Source organism: Neofelis nebulosa, chromosome 3 (assembly GCF_028018385.1).
Source record: "Neofelis nebulosa isolate mNeoNeb1 chromosome 3, mNeoNeb1.pri, whole genome shotgun sequence".
NCBI classification, from domain to species: Eukaryota; Metazoa; Chordata; class Mammalia; order Carnivora; family Felidae; genus Neofelis; species Neofelis nebulosa.
In genome coordinates, this window is record NC_080784.1 from 40,551,207 (window position 1) to 40,578,727 (window position 27,521).

Consider the following 27,521-nt stretch of genomic DNA (forward strand, 5'->3'; position numbering starts at 1 on the left):
AGCTTTTTTAAATGTTTATTTATTTATTTTGAGAGAGAGAGAGAGGACATGTGCATATATGCATGAGTTTGGGAGGGTCAGAGAGAGAGAGAGAGAGAGAGAGAATCCCAAGCAGGCTCCATACTGTCAGCATGGAGCCTGATGTGGAACTCGATCCCATGAACTATGAGATTGTGACCTGAGCCAAAATCAAGAGTAGGTCGTACAACTGACTGAGCTACCCAGGCACCCCTCAAATCAGTTTTAAAAGTGAATATAATTAGAATAATTCTCATGGGACACATAGTCTCTGGGGGAAATATGATTTGTAATCATGTAATACAGATGTTGCTACAGTATCTTTTGATAATCCAATTGCTTATATAGATTTGAATTGCCATACTTCTAAATTTAACAGTAATTTGTATACATAACACACACACACACACACACACACACACACACATGCGCACACACACACACGCACTACCCTTTGGTCAATACAGATGCTCTCCACTCCCAGATCTGGTTGGGCCTGCACTGACTAGAAGGGACCATTCTGACTCAGTGTCTGCAGGAAGTCTACTACCTTCTGATGCCATTGGCTTTCAAGTTTTCACTTTATTTTGTGGAGTCATATTCTGTGGCAGTTTTTATTTTTAAATAAAGGGGATATGAAGCAGGTAAGATTGCTTTAACTGTGCCCATAGAGTTTCAGCAGCTGCAGAAGCCTCTGTAATGTAGCAAATGGGAAGAGGGTGCTGTGGCTTGTATGCATGAGAACAAGCACACATTCTCTCTGGGACACCCCACGGAAAGACTGAGCTGTAGACATCGAGAGGACATGGTTTCAATCTCTGATTTCCTACCTATAACATGTCACCTTACCTCTTTTGTAAAGGGACAGTACCTGCTTTGATTCTCTTATAGGATTGATAATGAAGGTCAAATGATGTATCGGACTTGAAAGTGCTTTGAAAGCAAAAATTATGCAGGTATGGGTAGTTTTCCTCTCTTTCTAATAATAGGAATAATAAAAAAGTATATTCCCTGGAACATAGCATCATATGGAAGCTTCAGAGGGGGCATGATGCCTTCTCCAAGAAGCCTCTTCATCTTCACTCTGGGAATGTTGAGTGGCAACAGCATTCCTGAGATTGTCTCCATCTGGTATTAACATCATAAATAGTCACTTTTGAGCCAATAATCTGGTTGTTTTTTAATAAAGGAAATCTTGGATCATACTGTTTTCAGTCTACTATACTGAACTTGTATTTCATGTATTTGTAGAATGGGTAAGTGTATCTGAATGAACCCATTCTATACAAGTCCTCATTAGTTCTTCATATTATTTTAGCACTTTGGAATAATGGCAAATCTTGGTTCACCTTGAAAACTAGAATTTTTATATGTGGTTCTTGGTATATGTGAAGAGTTTTTAGAGTTTACCATATATTTTAGACTTATAGAAGTACTTCAGTAGAAGTATCAGGTAGTTATTAACTGGGTGGTTATTAAACTAATTGAAATTATTTATGCTCTGACTCCTCTACTCAAGAACCAACTCAGAGCTTTGGTATACTGAGAACAGAACCTAAAACTTGTGACAAAGAAAGGATGTCAAATCTGATGGCACCAGCAGATGGTGCTGATGGTCACATTATCCCTTCAGTTCCGGTCAATTTCATTGTCTGGCTCATTTGTCTGTGCTTAGTTTTGAATTATCTTTTTTTTTTTTTTTTTTTTAACATTTATTCATTTTTGGGAGACAGAGAGAGAGAGACAGACCATGAGTGGGGAGGGCAGAGAGAGAGAGGGAGACACAGAATCTGAAGCAGGCTCCATGCTCCAAGCTGTCAGCACAAAGCCTGACGTGAGGCTCGAACTCAGGAACTGTGAGATCATGGCCTGAGCTGAAGTTGGACGCTCAGCCGACTGAGCCACCCAGGTGCTCCCAATTTTGAATTATCTTAAGAGTATTAATAACCCCATCATTTCTGAGAAGTGCAAAAGCAGTGAGAATGTTGAAATGCTGGTGTCGGGGAAGGATTTCCTCTGCCCTTCAAGGTCCTTCTGGCCAGAATAAGAATCAAAGTGACACGAGACAGACTAACAGGAGAAAATCAAATTTAATTTCCTATGTATGAGAAACCCACACAGATGTGGAAATTCTGAAGACAGTCAAGCAAAATGTGGTGTATATATCATTCTGAACTAAGGAGAAAGGGGCTCTAGGGGTCTGGGACTTCCTGCAATTCACAGGATGATAAAAAAGAGTAAATGTTTGGTAAAAACAAATTTCTGGGCCACTCAGAAAGAATGAGACACAGAGGACATTGACCAATCAGGCTCTGCTAGATTCCTCTCTCTCTGCTATACCTAGTTCATAGTGTCATGGAGTTATCTCTAGTGACAGCTCTCTTCCTGGAGCAAGACCTCTATCTAAATTCTTTTAAGTAGTTGAGGTGGGAAGGTAACGAGCTTTTCCTGAATCTGCTGGGTTTTGATTGCTTTTAACTCAAAAATTACCTTCATGCCAATGTAGTCCATCTTGGGGTGGTCTGCCCTTGGTGGTAGATAGATAATATAGGAAAAAAGATAATAAAAAAAGCAAGTGGTAAGGAAACAATGCTGTATGTGCATATAAGATGAATCATTCAATTGAGCAAATAATTCTAAGGGACAAAGAATAACTCACACAGTATGCTTCAAGTGCCATGCAGATGACAGTAATTGGCAAGTGATGGGGGAAAAAGGTTTGACAAAGTAGAATATATGTTAGAAGAGACCTGTCCAAGCCCTGTTAGCCTGAAGCTAATTCAGGAAACAACTGAGAGTCTGCGAGCTTAAAGGCTGAGGGTGGATGAGTGCTGGTGACAAATCCCCAGTCCAAAGCTCTGCTGGCTGCCTAGGTCCAGGTCCTGCTACAGACTAGTGGCTGGTTCCATAGCTAGAACCTGAGTACAGTGCTTGAGCAGACAAGGGAGGGTGGTTACCAGTCTCCTAATTTTCTTTTTCTTTAAAGTTTTTTTCTTCAATTTATTTATTTATTTTGAAAGAGAGAGAAAGAGCCTGAGTGGGGGAAGGACAGAGAGAGAATCCCAAGCAGGCTCCGCACTGTCAATGCATAGCCTGATACAGGGCTCAAACCCACAAAACATGAGATCATGACCTGAGCCAAAGTTGGATGCTTTACTGACTGAGCTACCCAGGTGCCCCCCTCCTAATTTTCAACATAGAAGAAACTGATCCTTTTTGCAAAATGATGTTCCACGGATCTTATATCATTAAATAAAGCGAGAGGGAGAGTGGGCCTGTTTTTAAAGCTCACATTCCTTATGGTGGAAATTTATTCAGAGACTACAAATTCAAGTTCTTCAAAGTCATGTTGGACTTTTCAACAGACATGTATAAAATCTGTTAGAACAGTTCTAACCTGTTCACAGATAGGGAACTGGCTACTATACTATTCTGTTTTAGATGCAGAGCAGTTATGTATCCTTTTATAATATTAAAATAAAAATGAGGGGCACCTGGGTGGCGCAGTCGGTTAAGCATCCGACTTCAGCCAGGTCACGATCTCGCGGTCTGTGAGTTCGAGCCCCGCGTCAGGCTCTGGGCTGATGGCTCGGAGCCTGGAGCCTGTTTCCGATTCTGTGTCTCCCTCTCTCTCTGCCCCTCCCCCATTCATGCTCTGTCTCTCTCTGTCCCAAGAATAAATAAAAAACGTTGAAAAAAAAATTAAAAAAAAAAATGAGATAGAATATGGTAGGTAGCAATTGTGAAACCTATAGGACTCATTATTTTGCCAAGTAATAAGCATAAAGAAACATTTTGACCTACAACTCATTTCCTATCATTGCAATGTTGACATAGTGGGAAAAGTATAAACTCTGGCACTACCCAGCTGTATGATGCCAGAAAGCTGTACAACTCCTCTGAGATTCAGTTTCTTCCTCTGATAGTTGGGTATTGTGTTGTCCATACATCATAGGTGCTTGAGGAATAAAAATAATACTAAGTTACTAACACAGTGCCTGGTCATAATGCGCCTTTAATGACTAGTAGCCTTCAGTGGAATTAGCATTAATAGCACTCTCCATGACTAGTAAAAAATCTCAACAGAGGGCTTGAAGAGTGCCACTACCAATTGCCATGGCCAGTTTTATTAACTAAAATAGGCTAAACTTTTATAACAAATAGACCAACAAAGCAATAGGCAAAACACAACAGGAGTTCATCTTTCTCACTTAGAACTTCAAAGAATGGTTCTGGTTCAGGAGGCCCAGGTCCACAGAGTCACTCAGGGACTGAAGGTGTAGTGGCATGACTGTGATCACCATTTCAGCCCAAAGGAAGGGGGAAGTGGGAAGTGGAGAGGAATGCGTGAAGGAGGTTTTAAGGACTTGAATAGGAGTGGCAAATACCAGATATCACAAATTGGAAATAACTTATTCCCATGGGCACACCTAACTGCTAGGGCAGCTGGGAAAAGCAATGTAGCTACTGTGAGATAAGGGATAAAACTGAGGTAGTCACACTGGTTTATTACATGACATAGTAATGACCCTGAAGTATCTTATGCTCCACACTGAATCTCGGTACCAACCTTTTTCTGAAAATTTACTGACAATTTCTGATCGATACCAAAATTCAGGAGTGAGTCCTCAGGCACAGGGCACATAAATCATGGTGATATGGGTTGTGAGAGGCTCATGTGACTTTTCATACTGGGACTTGGCCCAACACTGCATCAGGCCGGGGCAGGGGGACAGGGGCCTGTGTAACTGACCTGGCCTTAAGAGACACTCCGTGTGATATGCCAGCTCAGTCACAATGCCAGAGCAGTTGGCATGTGGCAGGCAGGAGTGACACCAGGGAATCTGGGCAATGGATCTGGGAACCACATTGGCAGGAGTTTCCTCTTGGGAAATCCATCCAGAGCAGCATAAAGCCAGATACTGGGCTGGGTAACAGGGGTGGGAGAGGTGGGGAGGGGAGGAGAGTGATCAGACAGAGAAAGTGGCCAGGGCTCCCAAGCACCAAACTGATATTCTAGTCATGCCTCCAGTCCTAGACAGGGAGCAAGGCATATGCAGTTAAATGGCAGAGACGAAGCATTTCTCTGGTCTGAACTAAAACAGGGGATGACGTAGAGCAGGGATTAAGAGAAGAAGATAATTAAATTAAGGAGTAATGGTGATGTCTAGAAGTCATTCTGGAGCCCTGAGGCCAGCTGGGAACAAAAAAGAGAAACCCACTTGTCACGACCAAAACACCAGCTCCAGGGTCTTGAGCAATAATCCCCTACTGAGTAGGGAGGCTGAGGTCTCCCGTCCCTACTGCCTCAGTCATTATGGACTCAGGGACTTTGGTGGTGGAAAGCTTTGGTACATACATCTATGGGAGTGGGGCAGGTTAGGGAACATTGAAACAAAGGAAGCATTAACAGATTATCTACTGAAACTGCACTGTAGTTCTAAATGGTATAAAAACATGTTTCATTTAATTTTTAGTCATTCTCCAGTTCCTCAAGAAATATTCAACAAATGTTGGCAGATTCTATCAATCGTATGAAGGCATATGGATTTCACCAGGTAAAGACTTACATTCTGTCTTCAGGGGGCTAAATGCATAGCCATGTCCACTAATGTTTCACAAATGGATATATTAGTCTCATGCAGAAATGAAAGCAGCAAAATGTGAAATCTGTCTTAAAAAGCTTGTGAGCATAGCTATTCATCTTTACCTGTTTATCTGGAGGTTGGAAAAGTCTTGAGTATCATGGAAAGAACAGATGCCAAGAAATCTCTGCTAAACTCCTCATGGAAGATCTAGAACAGAGACAACACCAGAGAGCGATAAATGAAGCATTTAACTTGGCAGAAATGGTGAATTCAGATTAAGTTCCTAATGTGTTCATTGGTTCTGTGAACCTGTCCCTTCAGGATGAGCAGCCTCTTGTGCCGTCCATGCCCACTGTGCCAGGAGCTCCTTTAGGCACTCAGACCTTTCACACATCCACCCAGACGTGGGATTCTTCCTACAGGCCAAGCCTGTTTCCTCCATCATGCTAGATTGTCATTGTATCATACATTTTTCACAATAAATGGGGCATAGGCTGGCAGTTGGAAACTATGGTAGGATTTGACCCGCAGTAAGTTTGAAAACATAGCATAAGATAGGAGGCTGTAAAGAAAAGGTTCTGAGTGACCACAGGCCTGAGATGGGGTCATGGTGAAGGCCCACATTCTAGTAGATTCTAGCAGATCTAGTAGATCTCTAGTAGAGGTCAATTCCCTGACTGGTCTGCAGGGACATGCATGAACTGAGATAGCTCCTGTGGAGACTTCGAGAAGCCATGAACTTTTGTGGTATAGTCCTGGTGTGCATACTGCTGATATAATATAGGCCATTCCAGAGCATCTAAAGGAAAATTTCAGTTACACTACCCAGATTACATTGCTTCATTTCAAATGATAGCAAGAAAGACAAAGGGTCTGTGTATTTATTCAACCAATTTCTGCTGAGTTTCTCCTCTGTGGTAGGCACTGTTACAGGCTTTGGAAACACAGTGAAAAAATAGATAAAATCCCTACCCTCAGGAAGCTTATATTCTGGATGTGGAGACAGACAACAAACACATCTATGAAGTCAGATGGTCATAAGTTCTATGGGGGAAAATGATGCAGGATAAGGGAGCTGAGGAAGGCTGGGAGGGTGGGAATTGGTTTTTTATAGAGGTGGTCAGAGAAGGCTACTCTGTAAAGGTGCTATTGGTGGAGACCTGAAGGAATGAGGGAAGGGGCCATGTGGATGACTGGGGTAAAGTATGTTCCCAGCAGAGGGAACAGCAAGTATAAAGGCACAAAGGCAAGAGCTCGCTTGACATGGTCAAAGAGATCAGTGCTGAGAAATCATGTAGACCCTTGTAAGGAATTTGGTATCTTGGTGTTATTTCAAGCCAGGATGAAAAATGAGATCATCTAGAGAGTGAGTTTAGATGGAAAAGAGAAGTGGTCTGAGGTCTAAGGTACATCAGTGTTTAGACTGGGCCTGAAATATCTTGTCTCCAAAATAAGGGAAATGGACTAGATCAGTGGTTCTCGAACATTTTAAGATGTAAGTTATTCGTTTTCACACCCTCTCAGGAGAGCACCTAGAGCCATGGGCCGATACATCCCCTCTCTAACTTAAGAAATTACATGTGAATTCAAGAGAGTGAATGAGCAGAAAGATCACTTACCAAGCTTCTCTGTAGAACAAAGGTAATAAAACAGAGCCTTCCCACTTTAAAGGCAATGGAGAGGCTCTCTGAGGAAACTTGTGGAGAGTATTTCCATTAACAGGCTGGGATGAGAGACTTTCTGTGGGAGACGTTTTGACACCAAACTGCCTGTCCTCATGTTTAAACCTCAGTCCGTGGGCGTATGGACCAGTGTTCAGCCTCAGCCCTGCTGTTCCTTCACTCCTCAGCCTCTATCTTTATTTTCCCATGCTTGGCTCACCATCCCCATCCTGGGCCTACATGTTTCCAGCAAACACTTCTAAAAAGGAAATGATGGTTTGGCTTGGTTTTCTAAATAGATGAAGTAGGAAGTAAGGATCAACTTGTAACTGTTAGGTGCCCCTAACAGTCATTTAAAACACCAGAAGCTGCTTTTTGTCTGTTTGTTTTAGTTTTTATAATATTGGCAAACTGCAGAGGCTTAGCTCTAGGCAGGAAATGAAAGTAAGAAAAAAAGTGAAAATAATAAATACACAAAAGTTTTGTTACATCTTGGGGTGCCTGGGTGACTCAATCAATTAAGCATCTGACTCAATTTTGCTCAGGTCATGATCTCACCGTTTCTGGGATCAAGCCCCATATGGGGCTCCACACTGACAGTGTGGAACCTGCTTAGGATTCTTTCTCTCCCCCTGTCCCTCTCCTGTTTGCTTGCACAGACACACTCTCTCTCTCCAAAAAGAGAAAGAAAGAAAGAAAGAAAGAAAGAAAGAAAGAAAGAAAGAAAGAAAGAAAGAAAGAAAGAAAGAAAGAAAAAAGTTACATCTGAAGTGAAATATAGTGTATGAATTATCACCTACATTAACTGTGATTTATGACTTCCCACAGTGATTGAAAACAAGTTCTGTGACATCAAGGTTTATATTTTAGTTGGGGTGAAATAACTTAACAGAAAGTCTTTATCTTTCTATAGAGAAAAAGAAAAAAAAAACTATCATTTTTGTGCTGGAGAACAAAGCATGATCTGTCTTTTCTGACCCTCTCAGCTTATTTCATTATTTAGGTGACCAAGGCTCTTATTTAGTTGACCAAGTGCTAAATTCAGTTTTCTTGTAGGCACTCAGGAGGCAGTTCCCAAATAAACAAAGTACTTTTTAGGTCTAAGTGATTAGGCGTATTAGTTTCTCTTTAGTTAAAAACGAGTTCCTTCAGTGTACTGGTGCATAGAGCTGTCCACTTCACGATGGCTAATGTCATTTTTATGTTATGTGTATTTTGCCACAATTTTTAAAAAGGTTACAATGGTAATTTTTATATTATGTATATTTTACAATAAACAAAAGCAAATTCCCTTTTTAAGGAAGACTTGTGTTTCTTATTTTATGTTTTCTCAAAGATGATGCTTTGTAAAAATATTTTTCTGCTTTTTTTAAATACAAAAAAATATTCCTTTTTGGGTCACCTAAAATCATATGTAAATACCACATTTTTAGACACACTGGTGTGAGGGCACATGGAGATACAGCTAAGATTGCTGTAGAAATGTACTGTTACTTTTATGGAACCTGTCAGATACTAGAGTGTTTACATTGGTGCCATGAAACAGTATTTACACGCTACTTCAGGGAATTCAACTTAAAACAGAGAAGTGCTGTGTTTGAGGAAAATGGATATTTACTGAGTTCTTACTGTGTTACACACTATGGGAGACACTTTTTAAATATTATTTAACCCTCAGTATAACCCTATGAAATATTTTGAATTCTCTTTTTTTTTAGTTTATTTTTGAAAGAGAGAGAACTCAAGTGGGGGAGGGGCAGAGAGAGAGGGAGACACGGAATTGGAAGCAGAGGCCAAGCTCTGAGCTGTCAGTACAGAACCTGACGCAGGGCTCAAACCCTCGAACCGCGAGATCATGACCTAAGCTAAAGTCAGATGTTTAACCAACTGAACCACCCAGGTGCCCCAAAATATTTTTAATTTTCTAATTATACTTAGGGGAAGACAGCCTAAGGGAGGTTTGGTAAGGGGCCATGCAGTTGTACAGCTAGGTGGCAGTAGAGTCAGCTTCAGGTATCACTGACTGCAAGCTTTTCCTGCACAACAAATTGCCTAGCCAGGGGCCGCAAGGGAGTTAAACAGAAACCAACCTGAGTCCCCTCCCCATCCCTGTACCCCCTTCCTCCCTCCCCTCCTCCACCTCTCCTCCTCACAGAAAACTGCCAGTCAGTCATTAGTGTTTGTTTCTGTTGTTGTTGTTGTTTTAACAGAAGAAAGAATCCATGAAGAAAACACAAGATGAGGAACTAAAACAAATAGATGGGGAGAAAACCAAGCAGATTTATAAAAGCTGGAAAGAAGATTCAGAGTGGCAGGCATCTTGTGAGTACCTCAGGGCCTCCATAACACTTTAGACTCTCCAGGCCAATTCCTTCTCTTAATAAACGATCAAACTAGGAAGCACTTAAAATAGTTGTTGAGAGAATTATTACTAAGTTGTTACAGAAAGGTTTATGAGTCTCTTTTTGAACAGTAGTAGAAAGGTTTTCCATTCATCTTTGTACCATCACAGCTGTCGTATCTATTTGATGGAATGGTATATAGCTATGAAAAAACATGTTTTAGAAGAGTGTTTAATGAATTTGGGATATGTTTATATCTTTTTTTTACTTGGAGAAGAAAAAATATTACAAAACAGTATGAAAAACATCCTTTGTTTGTTTGTTTGTTTGTTTGTTTTTAAGTAGGCCTCACATCCAGCATACAACCCAACATGGGGCTTGAACTCACAACCCTGAAACCATAACCTGAGCTGAGATCAAGAGTCAGACACTTAACTGACTGAGCCATCCAGGTGTCCCAAAATATCCCAATTTTAAAATGCTCGAGTATATGAAGTAAAAGAACTGGAAGGTTATTAACATGTCGACATTAGTTTTTTTGGAGAGGTGGGATCTGAGATTTGTTTGAATTCTTGTTCTTGTTATTCTGTATTTTTCTAAATTTCAACATTGAACTCAACTTGGTAATAGAAGAACCCAGGATAATCAATTGGATATATCAGCATCCCTCCCATGCCTGTCACCTAACCCTGACTCCTTTTAGAGGTGGCACCACCAAAGATAGACCTCCTTAGGAAGAGCTCAGTGCAGGTGAAGGCAGAGCAGAGCCTGCTCAGGGATGCTAGGGGAAAATGTTTGTTTGAAACAGCTGACCCAGAAAAAAGCTTACCTACCAGGTCATCCCTAGAGACCACTTGAGGGAGAGAACAGGAGTGGCAATGTTTGCAGGATGTGGAGAATACTGTGTTCAGTTCCATAACAGTGAATACCATTAACATGACAGTTTGTGTGAAATGAAAACATTTGCAAGATCCAATCACTTCTATGCAGTGAAATTCTAGCGTAATGGAACATTTTTGGCATCTCTTTAAAGTCGAACCTAACAGGGTTTGACCAATAATGGCTGAAGTGCAAATACACACAATAAAAATTAGTCTTAACATCCTGCATTGGAGTCCTTTACCACTGTGTTGCCAAAACAAAAGCAAAACAAAACAACAAACCTTCTGCTTTACAAAGCAACATTAAAAGGTGACTTTGGGATGTTTTTATGTGTATCAACACATTCTCTGTGGTGAGAATCACTTTATTTTATTTTTTTTGTTCTGGCAGGCCGATTTACATTTGGTTCAGTTCTCTGTGGACTGAGGAGTGGACATCACCACTCTTTCATCCTGTCCACAGCCAGGAGCCACGGCACTGAGGAGTTCCTCATAGTCTGCTCTTTGCTGGTGACATCCTGAGCTGCGTGTGTGAGGGATGTGACATCACCTCTTTTATTCAAAGACCCCCTGTCAGTTGGAATTCTCACTTGGTCTGTGACTCACCACTTGGTCTTGCCAACTGCAGGAAATTCTGAAACATGTACCCATGGTTCTCCATTTCTATCTCCTCTTTTCCTCCTCCTCTTCCTTCTCCCTCTTAGAAAGTCCTAAAACTCCCAGAGAAAGATAGGAAGTCTGCAGTGAACATTGGGCAGTTGTGAATGTGCAAGCCTGAACTATGTGAGTCATAGGTGTTGACACTGATTGTTCATTGTCATCATCAGATGACAGAATCTGCTGGGATGAGAGACTGCTCTCTCCACCAGCTGAGTCTTCTCACCATCTCTGTTGGCTGACCAGGGGCTTTCTCAACACCTCCCCCCTCCCCGCCTTGTTTTCCTAGTGCGAAAATCCAAAGCAGCTGATGAGAAGAGACGCTCTTTGGCTAAACAAGCGCGGGAAGACTACAAGAGGTTATCACTAGCGGCTGAAAAAGGAAGAAGTGGTGAGGGACCACAAAGTCCCCCAAGCATTCCACAGAAACCAAAAAGACCTCCGCTTCCACCCAAGCCTCAGTTCCTAACCCCAGCGGGATACCCTCGAAAGCCTCTTAGGTAAGAAGCCACACAGATGGCTTTAAGCATAACGGTGGAAACTGGCTGATTAAAGACAAACTGCATGATGAGCCATGGGGAGTGAAGGACCAGCTGGCTGCCTGTGAAATTAAATTCAGCCTCCCCTCCAAGCCTGTCTTCCTGAGATACCTGGTCTGGATTCGTCTCATTCTTATCTATAAAATGTCCACAGTTGTTGTAATTAAGATACCCAGTAACTTAGGATGCACATCGAGTTCAGTGCCTTCCTATGCTACTATCGCACCCCCACCCCCTTGGGCTGAAGGGGAGCCAATGAGGGGAGAAGCAGAAACAACAGGGGTTTCACCAGTGCTCAGTATTGCTCTTAGTAGGAAACAATATCAAAGTAGGAATCTAATGGCTTGCTGACTTTCATGGCTTCAGTAGAGTTATGTTTTCATTGCTCAGGATTAAAGGTTTGATGGTAATCCTTGTTCTGGGATACAGAGCCAAGCTCATATGTTGAGATTTTGGAACTGTTCCTTTGTTGAATGAAAACTTTTTTGGTCATAACAGTGCCTTTGCCTCCAAGGCTATGGGAAATTAGAACAATTTGTTTTGTAAAATCCCTGAAGAAAAATACAATGATATCATAGCAGAAACCCCTTTCCTTTATGTTACTTAACTGATTATAAAATTATTTTCTCCTGGATATTATATGATTATTTTCGTATTCTAATATGTAGAAAGGTGATAGTTAAAATATACCAGAGAAATCAAATAGTGATTGAGTGAAACAGAACTGTCTGAAAGCCTTGCCTTCTGAAATAAAAACTAAAAATACTCGGTTACAAGCATGGAGAAATAAAAAGCAAACAAATCTCTCTTTGCTTGGAGACAGTAGTTATCTTCAGGGCTTTTCCTAAGGGACATTATGACCTCAGAGGAAATAGGAAGGTGAACCTTTTCCTCTACTATAATTATTTCTACTTACTCAACTAAAAGGTTCCGTTTTGTGACTTGGGGACCCGAACTAAATGATCATGTCTACAAAGTGACAGTTTGGGGAATCATTTTTTTTTCTTATGGACAAAAACCCAAGAAAGGCAATCAGAAACAGGTATCCTCAAACTTCTGTGACCAGGTCACAAAGGTGTGAGATCCTGCACAGGGTCCTTTCCAGTGCCCAGGCTTGTCTGTGTATTGACCACAGATCCCCAGCAGGGCTGTTTGTGGACCTACCACTGTTCTCCAGGCTCTTTTGAGGGTGGGACTGTGCCTTGAAATATGTCCTGACCCACAGTATTTTCAGAGCACAGTGTATGCGATTGACAGCAATGAAGGTGGCCTTTAATAAGGGTAATTCTTGTTTTGAGCTGTGCTCAGTTAACTCATTTTTTCCAACTTAATACACTTGCATGAAATGCTTCTTGTGAGGCAGCCAGAATGGATGGGTTTTGGGCTGGGACAACAGTGATGACCGAGGTCAGCTAGGAACCAACCCAAGAAAAGACAGAGATTGGCTGTCCTCAGATGTTTTGCTTAATCTCCATAGAGTTCCCAAAGAAAAAGAACCTAATTTGAAAGCTAATTAGAGCACTCATCATGTAATCTTATGTGTGTGCAGTGTCTGATACCCAAAAAAGTCAACTATTATAGGCTACTTTCTCCAAAATGCTGTTTATGTATATATATGGATATGTACCTGCATATATGTACATCTAACATATATGTCACATGTAACTCACAGTGACATGTGTTACCATAAAACGCATAAAGAGCCATACATTAATTTACATGACAGGCATCCCAGTAGTTCATCCAAACTCCTCATTGTTTTCACACTGAATTCTGCTCAAAATTAGTGGGCTGTGGTGTGAGACTTGGAAATATGTTTATTACATTGCAATGTTACTTTTGTAATGGAAATTGACTTACATCCCAGAATTTAAGTTCTGCTACTGAATATATTTCAAAATGATTCTGCTGCTTGTATCTTTTTTTTTCTTTTACCAATCTTCATACATTTTTCTTTCTTTTTACTTTATAATTCTGAGGCTATCTTTAGCAGAACCAAACTTCTTCAAAGTGTGGGAGAGAAGAAAGCAGGTCAGGGAGATGGAAACAGAAAGAAGAGAAAGTTTAATAATAAAAATGTTAGGAAGGAAATTTATTTTATTGCATTTGATTTCTTTTGTTTGCAAGGACATGGCCCAAGGAAAGTAGTGCTGGGGTGTATTTCACTTTTTAGTGCTTATTTTCTCAAATTTTAACTGGGAGTTAATGGAGCTTTTATTCACATTAAAAATGAATTAAATCTCTGTTTTAACACAGCAGTTGCTCAGAGCCATGACTAGCCCCACAGGACCAGAAGGACAAGTGACAGATTTATGTTCCTTCCTATTTTTTTAAAATGTTATTTTTGAGAGCACAAGTTGGGGAAGGGCAGAAAGAGGGGGACAGAGGATTTGAAGTGGGGTCCGTGCTGACAGCATCGAGCCCGATGTGGGGCTTGAACTCACATTGTGACCTGGGCCGAAGTCAGATGCTCAACCGACTAACCCACCCAGGTGCCCCTCTTTCCTATTTCTTGACTAGCCCTCAAGAAATTGTATGATGGGATGGGGCGCCTGGGTGGCTCAGTCGGTTAAGTGTCCGACTTCGGCTCAGGTCATGATCTCACGGTCCGTGAGTTCGAGCCCCGCGTCGGGCTCTGTGCTGACAGCTCAGAGCCTGGAGCCTGTTTCAGATTCTGTGTCTGCCTCTCTCTGACCCTCCCCCGTTCATGCTCTGTCTCTCTCTGTCTCAAAAATAAATAAACTTTAAAAAAAAAAAAAAAAAAAAAAGAAATTGTATGATGGCAGTAATTAGGGGTATAACCTCCCCTTAGCTCAACCCATGTAATTAGATTTTCAAATATATATAATATATACATGATTATATATATATATATATGTATATATATAGCATATGTATGAGTTCTAAAGGCATTGTTTTCAAATTAGTTAAATCTAACTTGAAAAACATTTTCTAAATAACAGAAATCAGGGAGTGACGAGGATGGCATCCAGCTCTGCCCAAGAGGAAATCATTCGGTGGTTTAAAGAGGAGCAGCTACCTCTGCGAGCAGGCTACCAGAAAGCCTCAGATGCCATAGCTCCCTGGTTCCATGGTGAGTACAGAGGTTCCCTCAATGGAACCTCATCTGGTGATGCACAGAGCTATGCTAATCCACCAGGAGGGCAAAAAGAATAAAGGCGTCCTTTTATTTGTGCTGCCCAAGAAGAGCCTTTGAAATTATTTTCACAAGGAGTTTTTCAAAGGTTTCTCAGTGGGTTGCAAACTCATGATGAAGTTACAAAACAGTGAGTGGTTGTGGTCTCTGCATGTACTGTGGGCTAATTTATCACCACAAATGAAATACCGCCGGGTGGGTGGGGAAGACAGTGCCTCCTGGTCACCTACACTAGGGCTCCCCTCAAAAGGCAGTGCCTGTTGTCCACCATCCACCATGAGTCAGATATGCCCTTGGGTGTGGTGGGCAAGGCATTGGTTTAGCAATCCAAAGGTCAGCTCTCCATTAACAGTTGAGTGACTTTGAGCAAATCATCTTCTTTTTCTGTAGCAAGTCAATTTAGCTAAGCCTCATTTTCCTCATCTATTAAATGAAGAAATTGAACTTTATGATCTTTAACCTAAAAATTCTATTACTTTGATCTATGTTTCCATTAAGTAGTTAAGGCTGCCAGGTGGGTTTGTTGAAGCCTGAGCAGATATTACCTAATAAGCCATTTAACACTAGAAATTTGATGAATTCAAGTCCTCTGTGTACCCAGCACACATTTCACTGACTGCTTAGTTTCTTGGACTTCAAGAAATGAAGGGGCTTCTTGCCTCAGCTTGCTTCTGTAATGTCTGTGGTTGATTTGGACTAATTGGCTCTATGTACAACAAAAGTGCTTTAATACAAAAATAAAGTTCTCTCACAGAGCACACTTGTCGCAAAGGGTATATTGGTTTGAATCATGTTGAATCATGTTTAACTAGTATCATGTCACACATAAATATGTCCAGAAAAATAGACTCCCAACCCTATAATATGGCAAAGTCTTCTAAAAAGAAAAATATTATTTGTAATAGGCTTTCTGCTAATGGGCTGCTTTTGCAGTCAGATCATTATGGAACTGTCTAGCTTTCCTTGAAAATATGTGTTCTTTGGCAATTTAGGCCTTAGTAATTGTCCATTCCCTGAGGAGCCCCTCCCCCTCCTAGGACTGAGTCATAAGTCTCCATTCTTCCCATTCTTCTTGGAAGACATTGGAAGAAAGAGGGACATCAGTGTCAAAAGATGAATAGAAAGAACATGGCCAATTACACGTTAGCCCCACTGTTTCATATTGCCCCCCCCTTTTTTTTCCTTTTTATGGTAAGCACTGAGGAAATTAGTACTTTGTAGTTTCTGTGTCATTGGGCAGAAGATGTTGTCATCCCTGATTACAAGGGTGGCAGTTCATTTGAACAGCAGGAAGTGAGACATTGAAAATGTTGGTTCATGTAATTCAAAATCCTGGTACTTTAACAGGCAGTTCTATTTGAAACAGTTGCTAAAAGTGAGAAAGATAAAGTTGAACTAAAAATCCAGTTGGAGCTTTGATTAAAAAATAAATTCTTGAGTTTTAATAACTTGTTAGTTGCAATTGTTACTTGTTTATTTTCATTTATATAAATATTTATCATAGTCATAAGCAAAATAAATAATATACAGTATAATGTAAATAATATGATATTAATAGTCATGTAAGTCATTATCTTGTTTTAAGAAGACAAACTTTCACATGTTTCTATGATAAAGATGGATAATATCTTATATTTTTAAAATATAATCATTTATTGCTCATGAGCCCTGTTTGAAATAATGGGATGGTAGCTCTTGTATTGGTTTACCATCTTCCTCCATTATCATGCACTGCATAAACTGCCTTTCTTATGTTACTGTTTTGGTCAGCTAATTTTTCACTGTGGAAGTCACACTTTTACCCTTTTCTTTTAATTAGCTTTAGACAGGATGAGTGGGTAGAGGACAGGGGAAATGAAAACTACTGGATCTCTGGCTTGTGGGGCTAGGCAGAAGGTGGCATGCTATCAGCTGGAAGAAGGACCACAAGAGGATGGGAAATTAAGGGGCAAAAAGAAGAGGGGAGACAATGAGCTTATCTGGGATATGATGAGTTTGAAATGTCTTTGGGGCAGTCATATGAAAATATCCCTTTGGAAATTGAATTGATGGAACAATGTTAGAGATAATATATTGGAGTTATCAGCACCTAATGAAAAGCATGGGAGGGATGAGGTTTTCCAGGAGTGAATTGGGAAGAATGATGAGAGAAGAACAAGGACAAGACCCTGGGGAGCACTAACATTCATTGCGATGGCACCAGATCTTTGTCTCAGGTGTCCCTCCTCACTTGGGATAATGATGAGATGAATATCTGTCCATGGGGGCCAGTATTAGAGGCAGTAAAGTAGGATATTGTCTGATCTCCTAGACGTAAGAGCTTGGAAAATCCCAAGTACAAGAGAGATCCTGAAATGCAGTGCTGAACTCTACTTCATGAGCATCTTTTGATGATCTCAAGCACATCTAGATATGCCGTCTCCCCACTTCTCTCTCAGCAAGCTTTTTTCAGAGACCACAAGTTCTCAACTTTTACCGGACTTTTGGTCCCATTGGTTATGTGGGACTTGTGGGAGAACCCATTGAAGATTCTCAAGTTCTTTTATACTTTTTGTTAGTTTTCCTTAGAGCCAGAGCACATTTCTAGCTTTTACATGGTTCAGTTTGGTGTTAGGACCCAGATGGAATGACTTGCTGACATCTCTTAGCTGCTTCCCATGTTCCTTCCTAGTAGCCTGGAGACCAGGGAGCTGATGTACACACTGGCTCCTTCCCAGGATGCTTTCCCACCTGCTCCCTGGGAAGAACCTCCCTGCAAATTTGTAGGCCACCTTACTACACTGTGCAACCACAGAATCATGAAGAATACTAGGAAGCCCCAGCAGTCTTGACAGAGGGCCTTGTGAAGGAATTTTGTAGTGGGCATTTTTCTAATTTTTTAATATTCTGCAAAGGTAATTCATGTTAGTTAATTTGGAAATTTTATACTCACACTCATTTAGGAGGACTGCTGGGAAAACTACAGTGTATGTCCCAGAGCATCTTGCCTTGCTGCTAAGCCCCTTCAGTAGGAGAAAGTTCTGGACTTTGTCACCACGTGAATAACTAATCTTGATCTCTCATCTGCCCTCCTTTATCAGCCTCCTAATTGGTCTCCATCTTTCCTCTGCTGTCCTCCGTTTTCAACATAATCAAACTGCAATGAGAGTACAACCCAGATTCCTCCCTGGGGCTCACAAAGCTGGCTTGATCCACCCCTGATTATTGCTCCGGCCCCGTCTCAGATGATGTTCTTCGAAGAGCCCTGCCTTGATCACTGCTCTCCACCACACGTTTCCTTTCTATCCCTGACACACCACACTTAACCCTCTCTTAGGACCTCTGCAATTGTTCCTCCTGAAGATCCTTCTATGGCCAGCCTCTTGAGGAGCTGACTCACGTGACTGTGGAGGCTTGCTGGGCCCCAAATCTGCTGGGTAGGCCAGCAGGCCGGAGACTCGGGGAAGACTGAGCTCGAGTCCAAAGGCCGAACACTGGCAGAATCCCTTCTTGCTCAGGCAAGGTCAGTCTTTGTTCTTTTAAGGCCTTCAACTGACTGGATGAGGCCTACCCACATTATGGAGGATTTTTCTCCCTTTCCTTATTTAAAAAAAAATTGATTATAAACCATTTTGAACAAAAAGTACAAAGGAAGCTATGACTAAGACCAACGTTGTAGCAAATGTTATATCTACTTTCCAGGATACAGTACAGTGAATGTTAGAAACCATATTTATTTCATATCTGTTTTTCTTAATAAGAAATAAAACCTGGGGGACCTGGGTGGCCCAGTCAGTTGAGCATCTGGCTCTTGATTTTGGCTCAGGTCATGATCTCACAGTTCGTGAGATCAAGCCCTATGTCTAACAGTGTGGAACCTGCTTGGGATTCTCTCTCTTCCTCTCTGTCTGCCCCTCCCCCACCTCTCTCACTCTGTCTCAAATAAATAAATAAACTTAAAAAAAAAAAAAAAGGAAAGAAAGTCTGAAAGAATTAAGGTACCCTCTTTTACTGCCTTTTTGATTCTGTATACCTCTCTCCCAGGGGGTGAACCACTCTTTTGAAATTATCCTTTCATTTTTATTCTCTCATTTTTGTACTCTCATTATATATGTAGATGTGTGTGAATTTTTATAAAATATATTAAGATATATTAAACGTATACATACTTCTATAAAACATGCAATCTTGTGTTTAACATTTACATGGTATCATGTTATAGGCATTGTTCTGCAACTTGAGTTTTCTCCCAACATTATGTTGTCTGGATTTTTCCTTTTTTATAAATGTAGACTGGCTCATTTGTTTTACCTATTGTGTAGTATATTATAATATATGTTATTTATAATACATAAAGTGTAAACATACAATGCTTTATATGTGTTTAATAATTATATTTCTATGTTATTATACACACTATCATTATTCATTCATCCCTTCTATATTTGGTATAGTTGTTGTTGTTGTTGTTGTTGTTTTTGTTTTTTTTTTTGCCATTACAGAAAATGATGTGGGGTATATACTTTTGGACATACCTCATTGTACACATATGTGATAATTTCTTCAGGGTGTATATCTAAAAGTGGAATTGCTAGGAGGGTAGGTTACATGAATCTTTAATTATATTGAATATTGCCAAATGCCCTCCAAAGTGATTATATGAATCTCTACTCCCACTAGCAATCTTTAAGAGTTTCTGTTTTCCTACATACTTACCATGCTTGGTGTTGCCAAACTTTTCTTTTCCCTTATTCTTATGGGTCCAAAGTGGAATCACCTTATTTTATTTTTTTTATATTAAAAAATTTTTTTAACGTTTATTTATTTTTGAGAGACAAAGAGACAGAGCATGAGCAGGGGAGGGGCAGAGAGAGAGACACACACACAGAATCTGAAGCAGGCTCCAGGCTCTGAGCTGTCAGCACAGAGCCTGATACAGGGCTCAAACCCATGACCATGAGATCATGACCTAAGCCAAAGTTGGGCACTTAACCAACTAAGCCACCCAGGTGCCCCTCACCTTATTTTAATTTGCACTGATTTGTAGTGAGGCTGAGCCTTCCCTGCTTCCTGGATAGGGGGGTTCTGTAATTACTTATAATCTTTTGACTATTTTTCTAGTCAGTTGAGTTTTTAATATTAATTTGTAGGATTTTATATATTCTGGATAGTAAACCTATATGGGTTGCATATATCTTTTCCTAGACTACGTATTTTAGATTTTTGGCACATTTTGAGGCATAGAAGTTTTTCATTTCAGTGAGGTTGAGTTTAGCTATTTTTCCTTTATGGTTTTTGCTTATTGTATAATATATAATCCACCTGTAATTTATTTTTGTATATGATATATGGTATAGATACCTAATTTATTCTACATGTGAGTAGCCAGTTCTCGCAGTATCATTCATTAAATAGTCTTCCTTTTTCCACTGATTTGTAATGCTCCCGCTGTTGTATACCAAGATCCTGTTTATGGGAATTACTATATATTTATATTATGTCTTTATATCTATTAGGACAAGTTCTCCCTCTTCCTATTCCTTTGAAATTGTCTTTCTTGGCCCCACATAGCTCACATGGCTTTTAGGGGCAACACATCAAGTTTTAAAATGCTTGTTGGGAATTTTAATAGAATTTCATTGAATTTGTAGATTAATTTGGAGATATAATTGCCATCTTTATATTATTGTATTTTTCCATCCATGAACATAGTAAATTTCTTCTTATATTTCTTTTAAATCATTAAATAAATCCCCCATATAGGACATGCACCTTTTAAAAAAAAAAAAAAAAGGAAAACTAGATTTAGTTCTAGGTATGTAAATTTTTTTTCTGTTTTTAAAGGGATTTTTAAAAATTACATAATTGGTTGTTGATGCTGTAAAGAAATTATGTTTTTATATGTTGATCTTAAATTCATTAATACTGTTGAAATCTCTTATTATTTCTAATTGTTTGTCAGAAGATTCTGTTAGAGCTGCAATTTTTTGAGGACCTAATATGTGCCAAACATTACATTGAACACTTTGAAGGAGGTAACTTTTATTTCCACTTTATAGAATAAGAACTAGGAACTAAGATGTGAAGTTCTTTTTGGACTTCTAACACTAGTGGCAGTATTTAGAGCCAGATCTATTTTACTTCAAAGTCACAGCATATCTGACCACTAACACAAGTGGGAACATCCATGTCATGTTTTTTATATAACTTGGAATTTAAATAAGTGAACAGTAATACCACAGAGATTTGTTTCTCCAATAAATGGATTAATTCACTAAATCTTACAGTCAGTGGTGATGTAAAGTGTCATGGAACTTTCACCCAGCATAAGTATGCCCCATCCCCACCTCTGAGAATAAGGAAAAAGCATGTTCTTGTCCAGACACTATTTTGCTCAATCCCAGGGAGAATTTTAAGAGGCAGATATGTGACATTCAAATGTTTAATAAAATGCCCCAAGGGCACAAGGGTTTGGGGTAATAGAAATACAATCTATATTATTATTGTGGTAGTAGTTACCCAATTGTATACATTTGTCAAAATCAATCATTTGTACACTTAAAATTGGAAAATTTTTATTGTATATAAATTATATCTCAAGCTGACTTTTAAAAATGAAGACCCCAGTGGGGCACCCAGTTGGTTAAGCATCTGACTTTGGCTCAGGTCATGATCTTACAGTTCGTGGGTTCAAAACCCCGCGTTGGGCTCTGTGCTGACAGCTCAGAGCCTGGAGCCTTCTTCCAATTCTGTGTCTCCTTCTCTCTCTGCCCCTTCCCCTGCTCACACTCTCTGTCTCTCAAAAATAAATAAATGTGAGGAAAAAAAAAATGTTTTTTTCAATGTACAGCCCAAGAAGCACAGAGTTTTCTTGGCTCTTAGCATGGAAAGGGGTACAACTGATCCTTGAACAATGCAGGGGGTGGGGTGCCAACTTCCTGCACAGTTAAATTTTGACTTCCCAGAAACTTAACTACTAATATCCTACTGTTGACCAGAAGCCTTACTGATAACATTACAGTTATTTTGTATGTTATATGTATTATGCCTGTATTCTTATAATGAAGTAAACTAGAGAAAACATTATTAAGAAAATCATAAGGAAGAGAAAATGCATACAGTACTATTTTTATTTGAAAAACACCCACATATAAGTGGACCATACAGTTCAACCCTGTGTTGTTTGAGGGTCGACTGTATAGTACAGGCTTGGCACAAGACTCCAAGACCCTAGATCTGGGTATGTTCATCTCCTCTGTAAAATGGGGATAATGATATCTACACTATAGAGTAAGGTTTTTGTTTTTTCGTTTTGTTTTGTTTTGTTTTTAAAGTACATCAGGGGCACCAGAATGACTCAGTTGGTTAAGTGTCTAACTCTTGATTTTGGCTCAGGTCATGATCCATGGTCTCTGCCCTCTCCGGCATTCACTCACTCTCTCTCTCTCTCTCTCAAAATAAATGAATAAACATTAAGAAAAAAGTTCATCAGCTAATATATGTGACGTGCTTAGAACAGTGCCTGGCACGTAGTGTTTCTGTTGTTATGGCTTACCAGAACTGAACAGCTGGAGAGTAAATTCACCCTTCCTGTTCTCTCTGCTTTTCTCTTCTTTAGAATCCTAATCTTGCCACAAAATACTGTCATAACAGCATCATATATGAAGAATAAGTAGCACTTCAATAAAATAGATCTTTATTACTGCAAAAACTGTCCTATGCTGTTTTGACAAGTATTTATTTAGGGCTTGTCCTTAAAATTCCCAGAACCTAGGAGGTCACCCCAGAAGGCAACAGGAATTTGGAAGGACAAAAGAACAACCACCCCCAAAACAGGGAATAAAGTTGTTTGGAAAAGTTGAGCAGAACATTGCCAGTTTAGGTTGAGCACGATGTTGGGAGGGAAGGTGCAGAGAGATGGGAGTGAGTCCTGGAATTGCTAAAGCCGTATCTTCTGTTTTCTAAATTTAAATCTCCTGTATACTGTAGTTAAGTCTGTTTGGTTTTGTTTCCTTAAAAAGGATTATTTTCTTCTCTCTTTGCCACCCTCCTTTCATTGTGTTGGACTATCTTGACCCTCAAATACAGTCCTTATTTTTATTCATTTTTTTCTTGCATCTGGTTGGTCACAATGCAGTCTTTAAAACACATGTTATTGTCTAGAAAGTTCATAAAGTTCGTGATTAGTGTTGGAGAGTCCTCCTGGCTAAATTTAACATCCTTCAAAGTCATTTTACTTATTCTGGTTCATGAATAGGAGTATCCAAAGTGTGTAGATATATAATTATCTGTACTCACTAACATGCTTTTTTACACTTCTTAGAGCAAAGGGCCAACAAATAAATGAAACTGAAGTTTGAAAGTCTGTTCAGAAACCCATAGACTCCTATCTTCATTCCCTCCATTAGCATTTCCTGTCTCCTGTTAATACATGACAGTGTTCAGGAGCTTAGAATTCATCAGGGACTAGGAATAGGAAGGTGGGGAAAAGCTAGCAATAAGTGTATAAACAAATTTCTGATTTAGGAATTTTCTAATTGCTTCTGTTGTTAGAGGATTCACATATTTGCTTTAAGCATCAAGAGTTGATCATTATTCTGCTGAAATGTAATGAACATTCCTTATTCAAATATGAACATAATTAGACTGTTGATGAAGTATTTCCATCCTGATTTGTTTCTTGTGGATGTCTTTTGCTTTCATGGTTTATAGCTGAACCTGCCTCTAAATGATTCAGTCCCAATATTTTATATTTTAAGCTACTTAAAAAGCAAATCCCTTTAACATCTGTGGGATTTCAATATAGTTCACACTGCAGCTATTTTGATTGCTTCCATTTCTGACACATCCTCCAAATTTTCATTCTCCTTGGAAAGCAAGTCCTATCCATTTCTGAGGAGGCGGTTGCTGTCTGGGACTTAAGTTCCCTAGAGCCAACTGTCCAAGTGGAGTCCCGTGTCCCTGTCCTTTGGCAGTGTGCTGGCCTGCAGCCCCTGCCACACAGGCCTTAAGGACCAAGTGCGTACAACGGGAGAGATTGTGTGGACGGAGTCTCAGAGACTGCCCAAGATTTCCTTCAGGCTAAAATTTTAATGAACATGTGAATTGGCACTCATAAGTGATAATCTGTCCTTTGACTATTTTGCCGAGGAGTGGCGATTTCTTAACTGTGCAGCCAGCAAAATTTGCCCCCCTCTTACAGAGATTTTCAAGTTTCTTCCTTTACTAAGCACTGCCTCATTTACATGTATGATTCATACACTGCGTAGGGTGGGTAGGCTGTGGGCAGCAGCGAGAATATGTCCCTGTGTGAGTGTGGCAGGGAAGGACTAGTGCAGGCCCCTTCCCTGCCAGCCACTGTCCTACCCTTGAGAGGGACCAGCATGGCCTTAGCAAGGAGCCCTGGGAATTCACCTACATTTTAGCATGAAGCCTTCATCTACATTAATGGCATCAAAACACTTTGAATTATTCTCCATAGTTCTCCTGTCTGACTGCTTAGGATTCAGATTTCCAAGCTAACTGAAGACGAAACATAAAGAGGCTAAAGCTACATACATTTATTCAGATTTGAGAAGAGCTAGCTTTTCGGCAGCAAATACTACGCATCATTGTGGGTTGTGTTTTTGTTTTTTCCCAAGACCCTGACTTTTCTCATAAATTACCCAGTGTAGCAAACCGGTTGCAAAAACATTAGTATGTATTTCCATTAATGTTCAGAATAGTCCATTAACCCCAAAGACCTTGCTTACTTGAGTTTTGCAAATGATGCACCTATCCTCATCCTAATGCTGCCAGCCACTGGGAGTCATGGCCTGTATGTGCCTGGGACCCCAAGCTTCCCATTACTGATGCCCAGGCTCCAGTGTTATTTCACACTGTGCTCTTGGAGGGACCAAGAGGGACCAAGCAGGCAAGGGAAGGGTGGAGTGGCGGGGGGCGGAGGGGGGGGGGTTGGGGGAGGCTGTGGCAAAAGAGAGTGACCTGCTTTGGGGGTCTGACTTCAGATTTTTTATTGAAAGGGGGATCCTGGTATTTAGAGAATTTTTTTTAATGTTTATTTTTGAGAAAGAGCACGAGTGGGAGAGGGGCAGAGAGAGGGGGACAGAGGATCTGAAGTGGGCTGACAGCAACGTGCCCGATGAGGGGCTCGAACTCATGAACCATGAGATCATGACCTGAGCCAAAGTCAGATGCTCAACTGACTGAGCCACCCAGGTGCCCCTTTTGAGAAGTATTTTTAACCTATGGTTTTGTTGTCAGAATTTTCTTTGTTGTCATGTGGTTTCTTTATAAAATTTGGATACTCTTTATTCTGGGAAAGGAGGCCGCAGTTGTAGTGGTTAAGAGAACATCTTAGGGGTCAAATCCCAGCCCCATCAACCAGCTGTGTGGCCTTAGGCAAGTCACGTGACTTCCGATCTTCTATCTCCCCTCTGTGTAATGCAGACAGTGATATCATCTGCTTAATAGGATCATTCTAACAATTCAATGAGTTAATATATGTGAATATTTAGAGCTGAATGTGACACATAGTAAGCCCTAGTTAATAAGTGTTAATCATTAAGGTAATGATGAAAGAACAAATTATGTGATTTTTATTCTTGAATTATTAAGGAAACATGAATAATATTTTAAGAGCTCTATTTTTCCTCACCCCTAAGGTGCCTGAGACCCCAAGGGTGAGAGCTTGACATCACCATACATCTCCCCTCCATATAGAGAATCTAGGGCAGATCCCAGGGCCTCTCCAAAAATACTTCCTGTAAATACTGAAGGGGTTAAAGAAAGCATAAGGTGGAAGGGAGCTGAAGGGGGGAAATATAGAGCTCTCGTCCAAGTTTAAGACCTCCTATGGATAGCATGTGCCCTTTGCGTCTGGCAGGGTTGCTACTTGGAAATGAGTTCTTCTAAAACTCAGTTTTTCTTTTACTCACCCCTAACCTTGGCACTTTGCAGTGTGGGACTTTGATGTCACCTTAACAGCAGAGATGTGTTCCTTCATGTAAGTTGTCTTAGTGCCATCCCTTCCTTGCAGGGTTTTCTGGGAAGCCCAAGAGGCAGAGAGTGTGGGACAGATGACAGAAGAAGGAGTGAGGGCCTCCTGGCAGAGCTCTGGAAGGGCAGCAGCCTACGGGCAGCTCTCAGCAGACCTGATGCTGCTCAAGGAGAAAGCTGAAACCCTCTGTGCTCTGCAATGGGAATCCTGAGCCTAGGGGAGGTTGCAGAGGTTACCGATGTGTTGCTCCTACATCCAGGCAACTGTACTTGAGTAATCACTGAAAAATTCATCTTCTTTATGTTGCCCGGGTGAGAAATGTGTGAAGTAAATACTGTAGTTTACTTTCAGCCAATTTCAGGAAAACTTCATGAGCCTGTGGGGTTAAAAAACAAAATACTTGAATAAGAGACAAGAGACCTGAAACCATCACTAACTAATCCTATAACCTTGGGCACATATCTTCTCTCTTTCAGTTTTCCCATCTGTGTGGTGATGATAATAATACCAGTTCTGTTTATTTCAAATTGTTTGAGAATTAAATAGTAAATAGTAAATAGAAGCTCGTTGAGCAGTGTGAAACACTAGCACAGGGGTAGTATTCAGGTTGAGTGGATGAGAGCCTGGACTCTGGGGTGAGACTGCCTGGGTTCAAGACCAGCGCTTCTCCTGGCCTACCTCAGTGACCTTAAACACATTATGATGTTCTCTCTGATGCAGATTTTCTCATCTGTGATTTGAGAGTAGGAATAGTACCTGTTTGTCAGGCTGCTTTGAGGATTAAATGAAATAATGCACACTTTGAGTAGTGCCAGGCAGACATTAAGAACTCTACATGTTATAGGTATTTGGTTACCTTTCATCTGATTTTGAAACACATATTTTCCAGGTTCTGGAAGTAGGGCATACAGATGTACACATATAAACAAAGTTAGCAGTCCTTCAGAGAAACATGAGGGCATCCCTTGTCTCTACCGATAACAATTCTCTACCAATAACAATAGGGGCAGTAGCTGCATAGAAGTGTCCTAGAGAAGAAAGTTTCTGGCTTGATTATAAGACAAAATTACTCATTAGTTCTTTTCTGGGCATCTTCTAAGTGGCAGGTGCTGAGAGTGTGAAAATAAATCAGTTGCCCTCCATGAGATCACAAGGAGGTGGGGCAGGGAGACACAGAGTAGAATGTGCTGTGAGTACACTGACAGAGCTGTGGATAGCACCTGCCAGGATGGAGGGGGAACCAGGTGAGACCCTGGATAGACCAGGTGAGTCTCAGGTGGAGGTGGGAACCAGGTGCTCAGCAGGTGTAGAAGAACATTGACTTACTGCTCAGGGAGAAGTCAGAAAGCTTCATGCTATTTTCATGCTATTGAGTTGAATCTTGGAGGATGAGTAGGCATTTTCCAGGAGGAAGCTGTGGAGAAGGGCATCCCAGAGAACTGCCCTTCTTCTGTGAGGTAGTTGCTGTCACTTGATTTTCAACTAGGGCCATGCTAGAATTTCTGAGTTATTTCAAGTTTCTTAAGATCTGTTCACCCTTTCTGCAAAAAATAGTCTTCCTGGGCCTGTCATGGAGGTCTGCCTTCATCCCAGTGGGATTTAGAGTTGTGCTGCCCAATATGGTAGCCACTAACTATATGTGACTCTTTATACCAAAATTAATTAAAATTAACATTAGAAGTTGGGGCTCCTGGGTGGCT

At 40.5% G+C, this 27,521-nt stretch overlaps 1 protein-coding gene across 5 annotated transcripts in view; it reads left to right on the forward strand.

The window, feature by feature from the left end:
• Positions 1–27,521, forward strand: part of SH2D4A (SH2 domain containing 4A) — a 59,371-nt gene that overhangs the window by 26,095 nt on the left and 5,755 nt on the right. For 4 of the 5 annotated variants that reach the window (XM_058720455.1, XM_058720458.1, XM_058720456.1 and 1 more), the window contains exons 5-8: positions 5,496–5,576; positions 9,478–9,589; positions 11,437–11,647; positions 14,650–14,780. In XM_058720455.1, the coding sequence (XP_058576438.1) occupies positions 5,496–5,576; positions 9,478–9,589; positions 11,437–11,647; positions 14,650–14,780 (535 nt within the window). The remainder of the gene's footprint in view (positions 1–5,495; positions 5,577–9,477; positions 9,590–11,436; positions 11,648–14,649; positions 14,781–27,521) is intronic. The other variant, XM_058720454.1, reaches the window with a different exon arrangement.